The 19155-nt window shown below is 40.3% G+C and overlaps 1 protein-coding gene across 1 annotated transcript in view; it reads left to right on the top strand.

The window, feature by feature from the left end:
- LOC109920008 (NEDD4 family-interacting protein 2) overlaps positions 1-7105 on the top strand; it is a 47414-nt gene extending 40309 nt beyond the window's left edge. Inside the window, exons 3-5 of the mRNA XM_048597608.1 lie at positions 5347-5480; positions 6014-6064; positions 7070-7105. Coding sequence (XP_048453565.1) covers positions 5347-5480; positions 6014-6064; positions 7070-7090 — 206 coding nt within the window. The 3' untranslated portion in view covers positions 7091-7105. The remainder of the gene's footprint in view (positions 1-5346; positions 5481-6013; positions 6065-7069) is intronic.
- Positions 7106-19155: the final 12050 nt, after the last annotated feature.

The following is a 19155-nucleotide window of genomic DNA, read 5'->3' as shown; positions in this document are numbered from 1 at the left end:
GTTCTGTGCTGATATTTTCTGAATCCCCTAACAATATCAATTGCGCCCTCCTGGCCTAATGCTGGGTCTTAAAATGTTACCTCAAGGAATTAGATCAGTATCCTTATGTACACTAAGGACACCCTTTTCTTCCTCTCTACCACTTCTTGCTGCAAACCCATTTGCGTGCTTTTGGATTTCGGACTAAAACGAAGAAGGGTATAAGAGAAAATGGCTGCAAGTATACGAACAGTAAGTTTTGACAAGCATTTAGAAGGGAAAAGGGTAATTGAAGAGACCATGGGATTTATAGACCGAGACTAGGAAATTAGTAGGAATAAGGAAATGGTGTAAGCATCGAACAGGTTTTTTTTAATCTGTTTTTGCTGTTGACAACAAAAATAATATCCCAGAAATAGTTGTAAATCAACAGGTGAAAGGATAGCAGTGTTAAACAATTCCAAAGATATTCACAAGTAGAGTTAAAAGCTGACAAATCTCCAGGACATGATTAGCTTCATCTGAGGGTCTTGAAAGAAGAGGCCATGGAGATTGTAGAGGTATTGGTGTTAATTTTCCAGACTTGTCTGGATTCTGGAAAGATCTCATTAGATTCAATAGTAGCAAAAGTAATTTATCTTTTCAAACAAGGAAAGAGAAAGAAAGCAGGTAATTACAGGCCAGTTCTCTTAACAGCTATCCCAAGGAGAATGCTAGAAAACTATTATTAAGGAGGTTATAGCAGGGGCCTTAAAAATTCTAAATGCAATCAGGCTAAGCATAGTATGGCTGTGTGAACAGGAAATTGCAATTGAATAAATTGAACTTTTTGAAAAAGTCACATGCAACATGAATAAAGAAGAACCTGTAGATGTGGGTGTGGATTTCCAAAAAAATGTTTGATAAGGTGATACATCAAGGTTATTACACAAAATAAGAGCTCATAGTGCAAGGGTAATGTATTATGTTGACTGTTAACATACTGTTGACATATTATGGTTTGAGGATTAGTTAGCTAACAAGCAGAGAGTAGAGATAAATGGGTCATTTTTGAGTCAGCAAGCTGTAACTCGTGGAGTGCCACAGGAATCAGTTGGGGTCTTAACTGTATCACAATTGATATAAATGACTTGGAAGAAGAGACTGAATGTATAGTTGTTAAATTTGATAATTTAAAAGGAGGCAGGAAAGTAAATTTGGATTTGGCAAAGTAAAGAGCAGGCAAAAATCAGTAGATCAGATAATTGGTGGAAAAAAATGGGAACTTGTCCACTTTGGCAAGATCAATAGAAATATATTATTAAAATAAAGATTTCAGAATCTTAATAGAGAGGAATATGGCTCTCCTGGTAATGAATTACAAAAGGCTAGTCTGCAGATACATCAGGAAATTAGAAAGACAAATGGAATGTTGGTGTTTATTGCAAGGGGAATAGAATATTCATGTATGGAAGTTTTGCTACTGTTGTATATACTGTTGGTGAGTCTGCACCTGCCATGTTGTATATCGTTTTGGTCTCCGTGAGAGAGAATATAATAACGTTAGAAATAGTTCAAAGAAGGTTTGCTGAACTGATTCCTGGGATGGGTGTGTTTTTGTGCAAGGAAATGCTGGTCAGGCTGGGCTTGTATCTGTTGGGAGTTTAGAACCATATAACATCCTGAGAGGACTTAATAGGATGGATGCTGACAGGATGCTTCGCCTTGGAGAAGAGATTAGAGCTGAAGGGCACATATTGTTTAAAAAAGAGATCTCCTATCTGAGACAGAGATTAGTTTTTTTTTGATGGTCACTGTTTTGTGGATTTTTCTTCCCTAGAGTGCAGTTTACTTACAGTCATTGAATGTGTACAAGGCTGAGTTAGATTCTTGATTGACAGAATGGTTACAAAACAGAAAGATGCCATTCACCACGTCTATGTTGGCTTTGTGAAGGTACATTTCATCTATTGTCACTTGGCACCATCTGACTGTGCCCTGCACGCTGTTCCTTTTCATGAAATAAAACAATTTCCTCTTGACAACCTTGATTGAATCTGCATCCTCAATCTCAGATACTGCATTCCAAATCTTCACCACTCACTGCATGAAATAGCGTTTACTTACGTTGTCCAAAGTGTCTTTTGTGAATGACCTTAAATCTGCTCGTTCGTTTTTCACAATCCTTCCATCACTGGAAATAGCTTTTCCCTCTCCACTCTGTCTGGATGCCTCATTAATTTGGAAATCTTTATTAAGCTCCTCTCTGCATTCTTTTGGAGAAAAAAGCTTGGGTGTCTTCTTCTTGTGCTACTTGTTCAGACTAAACCAAGATAGGAGCACATTCCTTCAGCTGTGCATCATATTGCAAAAATATTTAACAAATAGTGCTAAACTCCACCTCCAAAGCAGTGTTCACTGTTTTTCTGTCTCCAGCTTTCCTTCCCCGTGCAACTAAAACACCTGCTCTGCATTTGTCACATTCTGACTTTAAAGCTGTCCTTACTGACCTCCCACCATCCTTTCTTCAGAAGCTCCAAAGGACAGTTGCCTTCATACTGTTGTGCATTAAGTTTGTTCATTCATTACTTCTGTCGTCATTGACCAATAAAGACACGCTTCTGTAACAAGTAGAATTTAAAATTTTTATCTTTGCCTTCAAATTTGCATGAAAGCCTATAAAACGTATTGTGTAAACCTCATTCCTTTAGATTTGATCTTCTATGCATCTGCCTCTGTCCCTCACCACCGGTAAATCTCTGTACCTGCCTACCACCTCAGTTCTCGCTTGAATTTTCAAACCTCATCTTTGTGTCAGCATTTGGTGCTGTTAATATGTTTGTCAGCAATAGCAACTTGTATTTATATCGTACCTTTAACATGGTAAACTTGTCACAGGCACCATTCTAAAGGAGATTTGATTCTGAGCCACCTAAAGGCATATTTAGGCCAAGAATAAGGTTTATAGAGTGCTCAAAGTGGGAAAGGGATGTAGAGAAATTTACAGATGGATTCTCTAAGCTTGTTGCCTTGGTAGTTGAAAGCCTGGTTACCATTGCTTATGATTATAATTAGGGGTGCTCAAGAGACCTGTATTGGAGGAATGCAAATATCTGCTGGTGTGGATATAGTGAGATTATGGAGACAGAGGGGGACAAGGTCATGTGGATTTGAAAGTGACGATGAAAATTTCAACGCTGGTGTTGCTTAACCTGAATGTCAGTGTAGGTCAGTAAAAACATAGGAGCGAAGAATGACTAGGACTTGGAGTGAGTTAGAAACATCAATGGCAGAGTTTTGGTGATCTGAAGTTTGTGGAGCATTGAACGCAGGAGGCTGGCCACGAGTATCCACTGGAATAGTCAAGCCGAGAGGTAATCAAGGCACAGATGAGGATTCCAGCAGTTGATGAGCTGAGGCAGGAATGGAGATGAACAATATTGCCGTCGTGTTAATAAGTTGACTCAATGATTGCACAGATATGTGGTTAAAAGCTCACCTCCAGGTCAACACTCGTACCAAGGTTGCAGTCTGGCTTAGCCTCAGATGACTTATGAGAGTGAGTATTGGAGTTGTTGGCTAGGATTTGGAGCTTGTGATGGAGACTAAAGACCATTTTCTTCTTTCTGTCCACAGTTTACTTTGAGAAAATTTCTGCTATTCCATTGATGTCTGATTAGTAGTCTGACAATGGAGGGGCTGACAGTTGGTGAGGTAGACGTCTAGAAACTATTGATTCCTTCCATATTATGTTTCCAATGAGAAATATAAGAGAGCTAGTGATAGACCTTTAGGGGCACCGGAGGTAATGGTGGGACCAGAAAGAGAAGGCATTGCAGGTGACTCTTTGGCAATGATTAACTGGATAAAGTGGAAGCAGGTGAGAACAGTTAAATCCAACTAATGGCCGTGGATTAATGTTTAGATGGATGAGTTCTGGAAAATACATTTAGGATTTTGGAATAGAAATAGGGGTGGAGATGGGAGAGTAGACTGCAAGGTCAGAGGGAGATAATCAGTGTTTGACCTGTGAGGAGAGTAATGATGACAGAATTGAAAGAAATCGGGATGTTGTCTGAGGAGAGGGAGCATTTAAGTATTTTGACTAACATCTGAGCCAGGAAAGGAAGATGGCTGGTCAGTAGTTCAACAAAGCATAGAATTGAATTGAATTAGCTTTTGCACTCAAGTGAGTACAGTGAAAAGTTGATAAATCGCCACTTACAATACCATCTTTGGTACAAAGATACCTCGGTACAGCTTCTTCATTTACAGATTAGTAACTAATGTCACCAACGCATTGTGCCATCTTAGATACAGTGTACCGAGGTACAGTCCTTAGTTTCAGAATGGAGAACTGTAAAAGTGTGTGTTGCAGATAAATTGTGTTTAAAGAGAGCAAGAAGAGTGATAGGAGAGGAACCCGTACTATTTTGTAGTGTCTTTGAATTATTTTGGTATGTTGAAGGTGATTTGTAAAATTATCATCTTTGTTTTTCCTTTAATTTTATGTCACCTCTCTTGTACTGTATCCTCCTTTTCCACTGCACTCTCATTTGCACCTTTTTTCACATTGTGCCTCATTTGCCTCCTTCCCCTTACATTTCTCTTTTCACCTCTGTTCTGTGCCCTCCCTTTGTTTGCCCCTCTGACACAAATATGCCCCCTTTATCTCTTTCCTGGATCTTATCTATTTTCTTTATCTTTGCTCTTCTGATTCAGTATCCTGTTATTCTTCGTCACTTTATTTATTTGATTCCTTGCCCTTCACTCATGGGTACGTGTTGTTTGATCCAAATTGATAGTTTTGTTTAGGGCACAAGATTCAGGTACTTCTTGAAGTGTGATTGCAGCTCATTGTTGAAATAGGAGGCTGGAGCTTTACACTGAAATTGAATGTGGCATAGACTTAGGAATTCTAGAAACTGGCAGGAGGTGAAAAAATGTGCGTTTCTGAAGCACAGATACCTTGTACTACCACTTGGTAGATTTACGTAAGAAGATAATGCTGTTTTCTAAACCACAAAGACTCCCTGAAAAAGATGGTTATATCTTGTCTCTTTCAACAAAATAGGATAAAACCACTTATGTGACATACATTGAATATCACCTTGTCTTTTATGAAAAAAAAACTGTATTCTACGTACCTGTGTTATAAATTTGATCATGAGCATGGTGCAAGAGTTCCTCTAACTATAAGAAGAGAGTAAAGAACATGGTTATAGTTTTGTATTCTTGTATCGACTATCAATATTGGAATAATCACATTTTGATATAACTAACATCATCCATTGAACTTTTTAAGCTCCTTACTTTGAAATAGTCTTGTTTTCATCTCCCCACACGGAAGCTTAAAGTAATTGTTAACCCTATCTTCTCTTTCAACAGAAACTGATCTCCCCAGTGATCTTATGCCAGTGCCACCACCTTACAGTGTTGCCACCTCCCTGCCAACATATGATGAAGCAGAAAAAGCTAAAGCTGCTGCAATGGCAGCTGGAGTAACAGAACCTGGACAGAGAGTGAGAATTATTTTTTAAATGCAAAATTTCAAGCTGATACTGTAGTTCTTTTGCTGACAAACCGTGGATTTGCAAAATGATCTGATGATTGCAAGTTGGGGGTTTTCAGTAGGGATTCATGAACAGCGGAAAGCTTTAGTGAGTTTTGCTCTTGTAATGATATTACTCAATAAGATATGGTTCACCACTAATTCCATGAAGCAAGTGCCCCATGTCCTGTGAACAGGTACCCAGTGTAGTATAAGTGAATTTTTAATCACTTTAGTCAGTCTGATTTGATTCAAGCATTTTTTAATACCGCAAGATTGACTAATGAGACAGCGTGCATATTTCTTTCAGTTATTTAAGTCTACAGAAGTATTAATTTTTCTTGAGCATAGCCACACTTGCAAAAAGCATTGATCTGTCAAGGCTATTTGTCCATCTTCTGAAAACTTGAATGGCAATACATTGTTCAACATTTTATATTTAGTCTGTACTCATTTGTGTCACTGTATGTTATCTTGTGTTTTTCTGCTTGGACACCTGGACAGTTTAGGGAGCCTAGGAATCTGTTTGATGAAATTCTACAAGGTACATCTCAGGTACAGTTCTCTCCTACATATATAACTGTGGAGTGCTTGCATTACAATTTCAAAAGTGTAGTTTGCACATTTTCCTAGTTGTTCATTATTTTCAATTTGTTATGCTGTCTTCAGTCACAATTATAGTTATCAAAGGTGTTTTCTGTTGCAAATTAACCCTTCCATAAACAGAATCTGTTTTGAATAAAATATCTTCTGACTGATATTGACTTCCTATTTGAGTTTATACTGTCTCTGTTTAAAATGATCAGAGACATTCAAGAAAGTAACTTGGCTTAACTAACATCATTATAGCTTTTGCGGAGTGCAGGAGATCCTAAAAGATGGCTTTACAAGTGGCAGTAGATCTAAAGATTTTTGGATGTGTACAATGTATATAACCTTTTTTTCTTTTAGTTCAAACAGAAAACACTTGTTCATTCTTTCCTTTTTTCTTTATTAATTGAATAATGTTGAAGAACTGATGTTTGTGAACTGAAATGTTTTAAATTGTTTTGAAAAATCATTTATAAGCAAAACTGTCATACAATCTGAATTTCATAGCAAATGTGGAAATCTTGTAGCAAGTACTGATAGAGTTTAAATTACCAGAACAGCATTGATGAAAGTTAGTTTACCTGTCACAACATGCAACACATTTATTGCATGACTGTGAATATATCTCAAACACAACAATGATATAGTGCAGGAATTTTGTAATGCATGGTATGCTCAACCAGGTGTTGAAGAACCCCAATGTAGGATTATTTACATTCAATTTGAATTTTCATGTTTTAGATCAATAGTCTATCTCCTTAACCAATGAGTTTTAGGAATTGAAAGAATCAGGAACAGTGGAAGAGGAAAAAGGTGACTACAGGTAATTCTGGCAGAGATGTAGTAATAAGGAGGGAGATTTGATTTGGGTTCGGTGGGAGTGTGGTGGGGGCATCATCTTGCTTACTGGTTAGGTCTGTCCAATACACTTCAGCTTAATTTTTTTTTCTTTGCTGAACTTGCTGGAAGGATGAGTTTACAACGACTTGATGAGGACACTTAGTCAGCTGGGAACCTAGTGAATGGTGGCATCAGCATTCTTTCTGCTCATCCAATGAGATTTAAGGATTGAAGAAGAAACAAGAATAACAGAGAAAAGGTGAATCCAACCATCCAGTCAAGCACAAGGAAACAAAATTAAAGTTTTGTAATAAGAAACAAAGGGAACAAAATGAGGCAAAGTAAGAAAAAGAGATAGAAATATTCAACCAAATTTTACATTTTAATTATACCGTTTGTGAATTAGAGAGGTTGCTTATCAGATCATTAGAATCAAACATATTTAGAAAGCTATGCTCACGGATAAGTTCCAACCTATCTTTCTGCAATGATTCAGTATCAATTAGGTCAGAACTTTTATTCCATGTCAGCAGTACAGAAGGGATTTTGCAATCTTGACATGGAGGAAGTGTCCCTGATGTTTGGATTTTTTTGTTCAGGTGGTTGAGTTTGTGGCAGTTGGTGGTGAACAGTGAGAGTTTAGCCCACAGCTCCCTGTATGAGTTTTGGTCCCGGTCTAAAGGTTGTTCATTGCAGAAGTGGGTTGTTATGAAGATCAGCCGTGGTGCTTCAGCACTTAGTTGTGCCTGTGCCAAATATAATAAGTCAAAAAACAGTGCTGGAACTCTTTCACTCCACTCTCCACCTGCTTCTACAGTCCCCATGTCCGATCTGTGCCAACCCATGCCACCTCATATTCTAATCACTCCACCTTGGCCCCTCCTACTGTTCATGCAAACCTTTGCTCTTTATAGTATCTATGCCAACTTAGTACCACGTGTGCCCCACCGAACACCCATTGCTGTTGCACCCATTACACAAGTATCCACCTTGCATAGACTATGTGATAAATGCTGAGAGTCAATGAAACTCTTATGTGCCTGTTGGTGAATTCACTATTTCCGTAAAAGGTTCTTGATAAATTGAATACACGACATTTAACGTGATTCCTTATTAAAAACAAGCATTTATATTCATCGTTCTACTTAAAATTCTTGGAGCTACCAATCAAGCTGTGTACTAAAAGGCACCCCAACACGATAATGATGGGTCGTGAAATCAGTCATGCAACACTAATTCTATAATGATACCCTTCTGACTTATGCCATCAAATGAAACAAACTGGCAAGCACTGATCTCTCCTTTAACATTATGGACAGTTCTTTTCAAATATTTTAAAGGACAAAGGATTTAAATGCTTTGATAGCCCAAAAGCCTCTGACAACTTGTGCGTATGCATGTCTACTTATAATAAATACCTTTCCCTACGTGTATCCAGATCATGTCTAAAATGGTATTTTTTCCTCTTCAAAGAAGCATGGTAAATATAGATCTTATCTTATTTTGATAGGTCTAAAGTGTGCAAGTCATGTTTTGGAAATCCCACAAATGAAAATTGGATTCGACTGCGACTTCACTTCAATATGTGTAATTAATGTGAACCATGGATGTTCAAAGTTCACTCCTTCCCCTTTTTCCCTTTTCCTGTGTAATTACCACAGGGTCATAAAAATAACAGGAAGATTAAAGGTGTGATGCTCTTTGTGAAGCAAACAACAGACCAGCAAGTTTGCAGATTCCTGGCATCTTCCTTAATCCTTACATTTTTAAATGTCTATATAATTTTTCACAGCTATTTTGTTATTGTTTATTTGACAGTGTATAGTAATGAATTATCACAGTAATATTTCATTTAGTATAGAAAAGTTAGATGGTCTCTAAGCAGCAGTTCATAATTTTTGAAAGAAAGTGTAAAGGTTTGATGTATCACTTGCATTATAGAGTTGGGTGTATGGGTTTACTAAATCTAAATTATAATCCTGGACGATATTGCCAAATTCAGTATCTGACTAGGCACATTAGCCTTTATTTTATAAAGTTGACAAACTTTGAGATACAGTTCCTTCCCAAGAGAATAAAGTCACAAGGTTCCATGGATTTGAGCAGACAATAAACAGTAGTAATAAATTGTATAACATTCACAGTTGACCTGAGTAGATGTGGAAAAAACATATACCATGCTCAAACTCCCACAAAACACATCATATTGCAAATGTGGTCGAAACAGGTCCCACAGATTCTTCAGTAATCCTGCTGCCTTAAAAACATTCATAGACTCTGCTTCCACCAACATTTTAAAGGAAGAGTAATTCAAAGCATGTTATTGCTCTGAGAGGAAAAAAAGGTCATCCATCTTAAATGGGTGACTCATTATTTTTAAACATTTGTGCCTGGTTCTAGATTCTTCTTTAAGAGCAAGCATCCTCTCCTATCCACTATTATCAAGAACCCTCAGGATGTTGTGTTCCACTCAAATCATTTCTTATTCAATGGATACAAGGGTAGTCTGTCCACCCTTTCATCAGTCAATCTTTCCATTCCAGGTATTACTCCAATGCATTTCCATCCTTACTCCCAACCTTTCTGTCATTAGCAAATTTAGTAATCATACGTTTGCCAAGTAGAAAATTACCCATTTTTGCCTACATTCTGTTTCCTGTTAGTTAGCTAATCTTCAATCATAGCAATATATTGCTTACTGCGTCCTGCATTACTTGCAGACACTCTTCAGCTTTTTCACACACAGCTCCACCAAGCTGGTACTGCTGCTGGATTTTTCCTGAGCTCCAAACACTGCTCAATTACACCAAACACTTAATGTTTGTGAACTTTCAATCTCGCTCTCTCTGGTGCACTGAACTACCAATGACACACAACTTCTTCTGAGCCCTAACCTTAAAACATAGCTGCCAATTGACTCCTGGAATTTATTTCTGAACACTGACTGCATTAACCTATGCAACATCCCTTGATTTCTAACTGAGCCCCAACTGCACAGAACTAGTTCCCTTCTCAGTAGTTCAGCTAAATAGTACTTCTCTGCATGGAGTCTGCATCTGTCTTTCAACTCCAGATAATGCTTTGAACTGCTCTTCGGTGACCCTTGAACTGCTTTGGGTGACCTTTTGGAAACATGCCAAACCCTACTCCTATTGCAAGGCAGGACTGAATGCGACTAGTGTATTTCGGAACACTAAGTTCTCTGAATGTATGCCAACAAGTGCGAACATTGTAACAGAGTGCAAAATGAATTCCAAAAAAAATCTCACAATCTAGAATCCTTAAAGCATTAAGCAAAAATTGGTTCCTTGTCATAATACGAAAAGAAAGGACAGCTATCAATGTCAATAGGTTGAAACTCTCATAATTTAAAAGCTTGAATGCCTTTAAAAGTCTATATCGCTGCTCAAAACAGACTCTAACCTCATGAAATTAATACAGCACTAATTGCATTTCTGTCCTTTTGCATTGTCTGAGGTTAAAGATCACGTTGTTAGTGGGATTCTCCATCACAATCAGTCTATAGGTTGCATATTGGGAAAGAAGCTGCTGAGGATTCAACAAATGCTGACTTGTCCCACATGATGAAAGTATCTGTAATGGAGACATGCAAGCTTATTCTGGTGACACTTCTTTGACTATTAAACTTGACTAATTTGGCTTTCTCTGGCAGGGAGTTGTGGCTGATGGGATCATTCATTGGAGTACAGAAATTTTGAATTGACTCGAGGTCAGGCAGCTTCTGTAGAGAGGACAGCTAAGTTAATGTTTCACCTATGGAGTCTTCAGCGCTGGAAGATATTAATTATAAAAGTGTTCAAAAAGAAACAGGAAATGGGAAAGACATGCACCTCTATGTTGGAACATTGCAGAATCTTAAACATAGACGGATTAGAGAAGAAATGGGATGGAGAATCGACTTAAGTGACTGGGAGCTAGTGGTCACGCTTGAGGATAGTTGGTGCTGTTCAGCGAAGCAGTCACACAATGTGTGTTTGGTTCTATAATGATGATTATGTGGATATTATATGGATAAGGTTGTTCTTGTAGAAGTGAATGCAGTAAGCTTGATTAAAGTTGACCACAACAATGATGTCTCAAAAGGAAGGAGTGTTTAGCAACCTAAATAGTGGTGTGGTAGGTGTGAATGGGCAATTGATGGATTTTGTGTGCTTGAACATAAATTATGATGTCAGTTTACAAAGAAGCACAAAAATTCAACATCTTTGCTTTCACCTTCCGCTATGTATCAAGAAAGGACAAAGTTGACTACATATTGTTACCTTTCAGAATCAGGATTATGGCAAAAGTAACATTTAAATATTTGTACCAAAATGAAATTATAGCATTCATTGAGCAGAATTTAATTTAAACATTTATAAAATAAATGTGGTTTATGGATTTTTGTTTTCTAAACAAATTTCAAGTAAATTAAAGTATGAAGCAAGATAGTAATGGAGTGTTAGAAATTTGTGGAGATCTTATGCTGCCGTTTGCTTTTGAACAAGCAGTGTATCTAATATTTTAAATAAAAAAATGATGTGCTCCACTGTCTGACTCACCTCACTAAACCGTGGGTATAATAGTGGCTACAATAAACTCCCAGTTTGAGTCCCAGTTCTCCCAAGAGAAATACCCTTTCTCTTTAAATGAAAATCACCCCTATTTGGACAAACATTTGAGCAGGCTGAACGTTGACTGACTTGAATACAACTGGTGTTTGAGCTGATACTAATTGGAATATGGCCAGTTTTAATATGAATTCTATACAATTTTTTGCTTTTGCCTTAGAAGTTTGCAAACAAACTGCAAATACGCAACTGGCATCTGAAGTCTACTATAACAAGAAAGCATGTACATGCATGAACATATTGAGGAAGAGATCTTCTTTTCTGTGAAAACAAAGCATCAAATCTTCTGTAACTCGCACCATAAGGTTAAAACCATAAATCGTAAGATGAAAAGAACTCAAGTTGACAAAGAGCAGTGCAACTGACAAAAGTCTTGATGAAGGCATCTGTTTGGTTGGTTTCAGTTAACTAGAGAAGGACATTCAGGTGGAATCTTGTGTGCAGCGGCTTAAAAATTAGCCTATTCTTTAGGCACCAAAAGATTCAAACTTAGATTGACTACTTTAAGTAGCTTGATTTAAAATTTAAGACAATTGTTGACAAAAGGGTAGGTTTTACACTAAAGTGGCCATTGTATGGGAGGTGGATGTTTGTACTGAATTACAATCCAGGAGATATTTATAGCACCAACAAAAAAGAGTTTATACGATTAGGCAAAACTTTGAACTGTCCACTAAAACAAAACTGTGGATGCTGGAAATCTAAAATAAACAATGAAAATCTGGAGGAAGTCAGCAGGTGTGGCAGCATCTGTGGAGAGAAAGCAGAGTTAACATTTCTGTTTCTTCAGATCTGATTGTGACTAGAAAAAGATTGGTGAATATATATTGAAAGTGTGAAGGGGTAAATGATAGGTGGAGATGGAGCCCAGCCACCGCTGTTTTCTCTGTCTGGACTCATTTCCACCTATTCTTTACTTCTCTCCCGCCCCATCGTTAGCATATATACCAAGATCTTCGTAGCCACAGTCAGTTCTGAAGAAGGATCACTGTTTTCTCTCCACGGATGCTGAGTTTTTCCGGCAATTTCAGTTTTTGCTGTGCTTGAACAGTCAATACCTGCAACTGAGGATCTTTTTGACCAGTTAACTAGACAATAATCCTGAGCACTGAGGAAAACAGTAGTATGGCGCACTGTACAAAAAAGTTATCTTAAAATCAAATTAACATTAAATTCGTAATAGTTGTTTATTTTTCTAGTGAAGCAAATTGCCAAAGCTGACTGTCATGAGAACTTTGAAATTCCTTCAAAAAACATGAGCATCATTGGATAGATAGCATTTATTGTCCATCCCAAAGCCCAAGAGAGGTTACAGTAAACTGCCTTCTTGAAATGCTGCAGTCAGTGTACTATAGGTATACCCAAAGTGCTTTTAGAAAGCGAGTTCCAGCACCCAGCTGCAGTGAGCGAATAACAGTATAGTTCCCAAATGCACATTATAGTGAAATAATGAGTTAAGTTGAGTTAAAAATTAAACATCATATTCTGTGCTTAAGATCAATGTACACTAAATAAAAGATGAATTTTGCCTTCAGTTTGACTTTGTAAACCTTTGTTGGTCATCTGTCTTCTTGAATCAGTTGTTGAGTTCCGCGTAACTGGAGGAGGCAAAAAGAGGGATGTGATAGACTCAAGAGACCTGGCAGAACGGCAGCAGTCTTCTGAAACAGAAAATGAGGGCATTGAGCAGGAGGAACATCACCTTTTGCATGATGCAGTGCTGTGGTGTCAGGTGTAATAAGCCAGATAGGACTTATTGGCACCTGGTTTCAATAGATGTGAGCTGGGTGCTGTGATCATTCATTGCCTGTTAATCTCTTGTTGCTCAAAAGACAAACAGTTCCTGTTTGTTCCCCATTTATTGTTTCCTTCCTTTGCTGTTGTTGAATAAAAATTTCAACTGTTTGAAGGCTTTCCAGAGTGTGTTGCTCCCTAATTGAACAATAAGAAAACATTATGCTATGCTGGGCCTTAGAGAAGGAGTAGCACTTTGCATTCCCTTAGATATAGTTCTACCAAGATGTGGTGTGAAGATTTAACCCTTGTAGCTGTTGTTACTATGACAGCTGATCATGTAGGTGGTGACGTAAAACAGCAATACATTTAAAAACGTGAGCTTGTATTTGCAATGGAATGTCACCAATGTGCCCTTGAAAGTGTTTCTTTTTTTTTTGTTCCCCTCCTACTATGTGCACTGTGAAGGGCAGCTTCTTCTAGCAGTCCTTGACCTAGAACATGGCTGGGCTTTATAAATGGCGCCTAGACTAGGAATCCCAACAGTGGTGAGTAATTAGTGAGTGAGTGTCAGGACGTGACAGTTTATGTGGATTGAAGGTAAGTAGTTCTGAGGATGACCAGAACAAATTGCAAGAAGATGTTAACAATTTGCAGAGTGAGTATTCAAATAGTAGATGAGTTTTGACATTCATAAAATTTTTGGCAAGAAAAAGAGTTTGCTTTAAAAATAAGAATCTAAATAGTGTAGAAGAAGCAAGGAATTTGGGAGTTCTAATATGTAAATCACTAAAAGTAGTGACAGGTTATCAAGGCCATAAGGAAGCAAACGAACCACCTGGATTTAGGTCTAGTAGAATTTAAAAGTAAAGAACCACACTAAATGTTTATTGAACCTTAATTAAACCATAACTGGAGTGCTGCTTAAAATTCTTGTCACCTGTGTAAAAGGTAGAGGCATTGGATGTACAGTAAAATCTTGCGAGAATGATACTAGAATACCAAATGGTAATGGACAAGCTGAGTCTCTTAATTAGTTAAGGGTGAGGGTGAAATAAAGAGGCCTTTAAAATTATGAAGATTTTCAGAGCAGAAAGACAGAGTCTGCACCAACTTTTGTGGCGGGGGCGGGGAGAGCAATATTGGAGGTCATCATAATAAGATTATCACTAAAAATTCAGATAGAGAATTTGGAAGAAACATCTTTAGCCATTGAGGAATGTGCAGGTGGAGCACGCTCCCACAGCAAATTGTTGAGGTGAGCATAATAGATGTAATCAGAGAGAAGCTAGATGTGATAGAAATATAAACAGGAGTTATATTGATAGGGTTAATGAGGAAAGGGAGGAGATGGCTCAAGTGGAGAATAAATGCCAGTGTTGTCTGGTCAAATTGAATGGTATGTTAGTGTGCAGTATATCTGCGTAACATCTAAAAGTGGGTTTATCACAAAGAACTCGGCATTTCAAATCTGTCAGTTAATCCCCTTTGAATTGCAAATGGTCCTTATTCTTATACCCACTAAGCAAATTTCATTGAGTAAATATATTCTGCCTACTTTAAGAAGAGCCTAGCTAGTTTTTTTTTAGGTCTAAATAATTGCAGACAAATCCAGGAATATAAACACTTGAGGCCAAAAGGAGGGAAAGGATTAGAGTAGAAAAGAGCACAGAACAAGAATTGTGATTCAGGGATAAGAAAGAAACAGAACAATAATTCTGTAACAGTGCAGCAGCTGATTGTCACATCAAATATGGCATAGAATTTAAAACGTAACTTCTTTAATTGTATGGAAGATTACGTTTCCAAATAATTCAGCTTGCGTTTGTTATACATGTGTTGTTAGGCTGGAATTAATTTAGGTTTTTGGTGCATCAGCCTTGACTCACTGAATGATACACTGTCCGCTTTTAAGTCAGGAGACTGTGTTCACTTCCCATTCCTTTGCACGTCATCTTAAGCTTGCAATTCAGTGCATTACTGAGTGAATATTGCCGGTCAGAGATGCCGTGATATTAAATTGTGATTCATTCTGCCCTCTGAAATGGACATAAAAGATCCCAGGATACAGTTATAAGAACCAGGGCATTTCTCCGCTTTGTCCTGGCCAATTTCTGTTTCTTGGTCAAGATCTGGTCATTTTTATTGCTGGTTGAGGGGACCTTGCTGCAAATTAATCTATGTCTCCCTATACTACAATTGTCACTGCAGGTGCCCAGTTTCTGTTCTGGATCTATTTATAGGAATGGAATAGAAATCATATTGTGCCAAAGGCAGGACGGAGTCAAGTTTTTTTTTTTTTTTGGACATTTTGAAGTAGCATTGGTAAATGATCCTCTTCAGGTAATAGGAGGCTGAGACATCTCCAAGTAAAGGATGAAACTTTAAATTTAGACTTTGCAAATAAACACTTGTGCTTGAGTGTATTTGCTACAGTTGGAAATTATGAAATAAGATTGGAAATGATTACCTTAAGAGAGATGGGTTGACAAGACCAAGGCATTTCAGAGTCTTTGAGGTCTACAGCACAGAAAAAGGCCCTTCAGCCCATCGAGTCTTTGCTGGGCAAAGACAATCGCCTAACTATTCTAATCACATTTTCGAGCACTTGGCCCATATCCTTGTAAGCCTTGGCATTGCAAGTGTACATTTAAATACTTCTTAAATGTTATGAGGGTTGCTGCCTCTACCGCCCTTCCAGACTGTGAGTTCCAGATTCCCATCACCTCTGAATTTTTTCCCTCATATCCCCTGTAAACCTCCTGCCCCTTGCCTTAAATCAATGTCTCCTCGTCACTGATCTCTCTGTCAAGGGAATAAGTTCCATCCTGTCTACCCTGTTTGTGCCCCTCATAATTTTATATATCTCCATCATGTCCTCCCTCAGTCTCCTCTACTCCAAGGAAAACAACCATACTCTATCCAATCTCAATTCATAACTAAAACTCTCCAGCCCAGGCAATATCCTGGTAAATATCTTCTGCACCCTCTTCAGTGCAAACACACCCCTCCTTAATGTGGATTTAGGGCTGCACACAGTACTCTAGTGTGGCTTAATCAGCTTTTTATGCAGTTCTAGCATCACCTTCCTGCTCTTAAATTCTCTGCATCGACTAATAAAGGCAAGGATCCCATATGCCTGTTAACCACTTTATCTACTTGTCCCATTACCTTAAGGGTCCAGTGGACATGAACATCAAGGTCCGTCTGATGCTCGGTGCTTCCCAGTGTCCTACCATTCATATTTCCTCGCTTTGTGCTACTCCAGTGCCTCACCTCACACTTATCTGGAGTGAATTCCATTTACCACTGATGAGCCCGTTTATATCCACCTGTAATCTGTCTATCCTCCTCACTATTTACCACGCACCAATTTTCGTATCACCTGCAAATTTAATGATTAATTGTCCTATACATGTATACTACAAACAGCAAGGACCCCCAACACTATTCCCTGTGGAATCCCATTGGACCCGACACAAAAACACCCCTTGACCATCATCAGAGATAACAAGGTGTAGAGCTGGATGAACACAGCAGGCCGAGCAGCATCAGAGGGGCAGGAAAGCTGACGTTTCGGGTCTGGACCCTTCTTCAGAAATGGGGGAGGGGAAGGGGGTTCTGAAATAAATAGGGAGAGAGGGGGAGGCGGATAGAAGATCGATAGAGGAGAAAATAGGTGGAGAGGAGACAGACCGGTCAAAGAGGCGGGGATGGAGCCAGTAAAGGTGAGTGTAGGCGGGGAGTTAGGGAGGGGATAGGTCAGTCCAGGGAGGACGGACAGGTTAAGGAGGCGGGATGAGGCTGGTAGGTAGGCGATGGGGATGGGGCTTGAGGTGGGAGGAAAGATGGACAGGTTAGGGAGGCGGGGATGAGCTGGGCTGGTTTTGGGATGCAGTTGGGGGAGGGGAGATTTTGAAGCTTGTGAAGTCCACATTGATACCATTGGGCTGCAGGGTTCCCAAGCGGAATATGAGGTGCTGTTCCTGCAACCTTCGGGTGGCATCGTTGTGGTACTGCAGGAGGCCCAGGATGGACATGTCGTCCAAGGAGTGGGAGGGGGAGTTGAAATGGTTCGCGACTGGAGGGGCAGTCGTTAGTCGCAAACGGAGCGTAGGTGTTCCGCAAAGCGGTCCCCAAGCCTTCGCTTGGTTTCCCCGATGTGGAGGAGACCACATCGGGAACAGCGGATACAGTATACCACATTAGCAGATGTGCAGATGAACATCTGTTTGATGTGGAAGGTCTTCTCGGGGCCTGGGATGGGGGTGAGGGGGGAGATGTAGGGGCAGGTGTAGCACTTCCTGCGGTTGCAGGGAAAAGTGCCGGGAGTGGTGGGGAGTGTGGAGCGGACAAGGGAGTCACGGAGAGAGTGATCCCTCCAGAAAGCAGATAAGAGTGGGGAGGGAAAAATGTCTTTGGTAGTGGGGTCAGATTGCAGATGGCGGAAGTGCCGGAGGATGATGCGTTGGATCCGGAGGTTGGTGGGGTGGTACACGAGGACGAGGGGAATTCTGTTTTGGTTGTTATTGCTGGGTGGGGGTGTGAGGGATGAGTTGCAGGAAATGCGAGAGACACGGTAGAGGGTGTTTTCGACCACTGTGGAGGGGAAGTTGCGGTCCTTGAAAAACGAGGACATCTGGGATGTCCAGGAGTGGAATGCCTCATCTTGGGAGCAGATGCGGCTGAGGTGAAGGAATTGGGAATAGAGGATGGCATTTTTGCAGGAAGGTGGGTGAGAGGAGGTGTATTCTCAGTAGCTGTGGGAGTCGGTAGGCTTGAAATGGATATCGGTTTCCAGGTGGTTGCCAGAGGTGGAAACAGAAAGGTCCAGGAAGGAGAGAGAGGTATTGGAGATGGTCCAGGTGAATTTGAGGTTGGGGTGGAAGGTGTTAGTGAAGTGGATGAACTGTTCGAGCTCCTCGTGGGACTGTGAGGAGGTGCTGATACAGTCATCGATGTAACAGAGGAAGAGGTGGGGGATGGGGCCAGTGTAGCTTCGGAAGAGGGATTGTTCCACGTATCCTACAAAGAGGCAGGCATAGCTTGGGCCCATGCGGGTACATATGGCCCACCCCCTTTGTCTGTAGGAAGTGGGAGGAAGTTGTTAAGGATGAAGGACGAGTTCAGCTAAGCGGATGAGGGTGTCATTGGAGGGGGACTGGTCGGGCCTGCGGGACAGGAAGAAGCGGAGGGCCTTTAGGCCATCTGCATGGGGAATGCAAGTGTATAGGGATTGGACGTCCATGATAAAGATGAGGTGTTGGGGACCAGGGAATTGGAAGTTTTGGAGGAGGTGGAGGGCGTGGGTGGTGTCACGGACGTAGGTGGGGAGTTCCTGGACCAAGGGGGAGAAAATGGAGTCGAGATAAGTGGAGATAAGTTCGGTGGGGCAGGAGCAGGCGGAGACAATGGGTCGACCAGGGCAGTCAGGTTTGTGGATTTTGGGAAGGAGATAGAAACGGACTGTGTGGGGTTGGGGAACGACGAGGTTGGAGGCTGTGAGTGGGAGGTCACCTGAAATGATGAGGTTGTGGATGGTTTGGGAGATGATGTTTTGGTGGTCGGGGGTGGGGTCATAATCAAGAGGGCAGTAGGAGGAGGTGTCGGAGAGCTGGTGTCTGGCCTCGGCGATGTGGAACGGTCCGCGGGTTTTATGGTGAGGTTGGGGTTGGAGCGGAGGGCTGCACGTTCTGTGGGGGAGAAGTTGGAGTGCGTGAGAGGGGTGGAGAGGTTGAGACGACTTCAAAATCTCCCCTCACCCGACCGCATCCCAAAACCAGCCCAGCTCGTCCCCGCCTCCCTAAACTATCCGTCTCCTCCTCTCCACCTGTCCGTCTCCTCCCACAT

The sequence above is a fragment of the Rhincodon typus genome, chromosome 6 (assembly GCF_021869965.1).
Source record: "Rhincodon typus isolate 14 chromosome 6, sRhiTyp1.1, whole genome shotgun sequence".
NCBI lineage: Eukaryota > Metazoa > Chordata > Chondrichthyes > Orectolobiformes > Rhincodontidae > Rhincodon > Rhincodon typus.
Note: the sequence above shows the minus strand (reverse complement) of the source record. Positions and strands in the feature narration are given on the sequence as shown.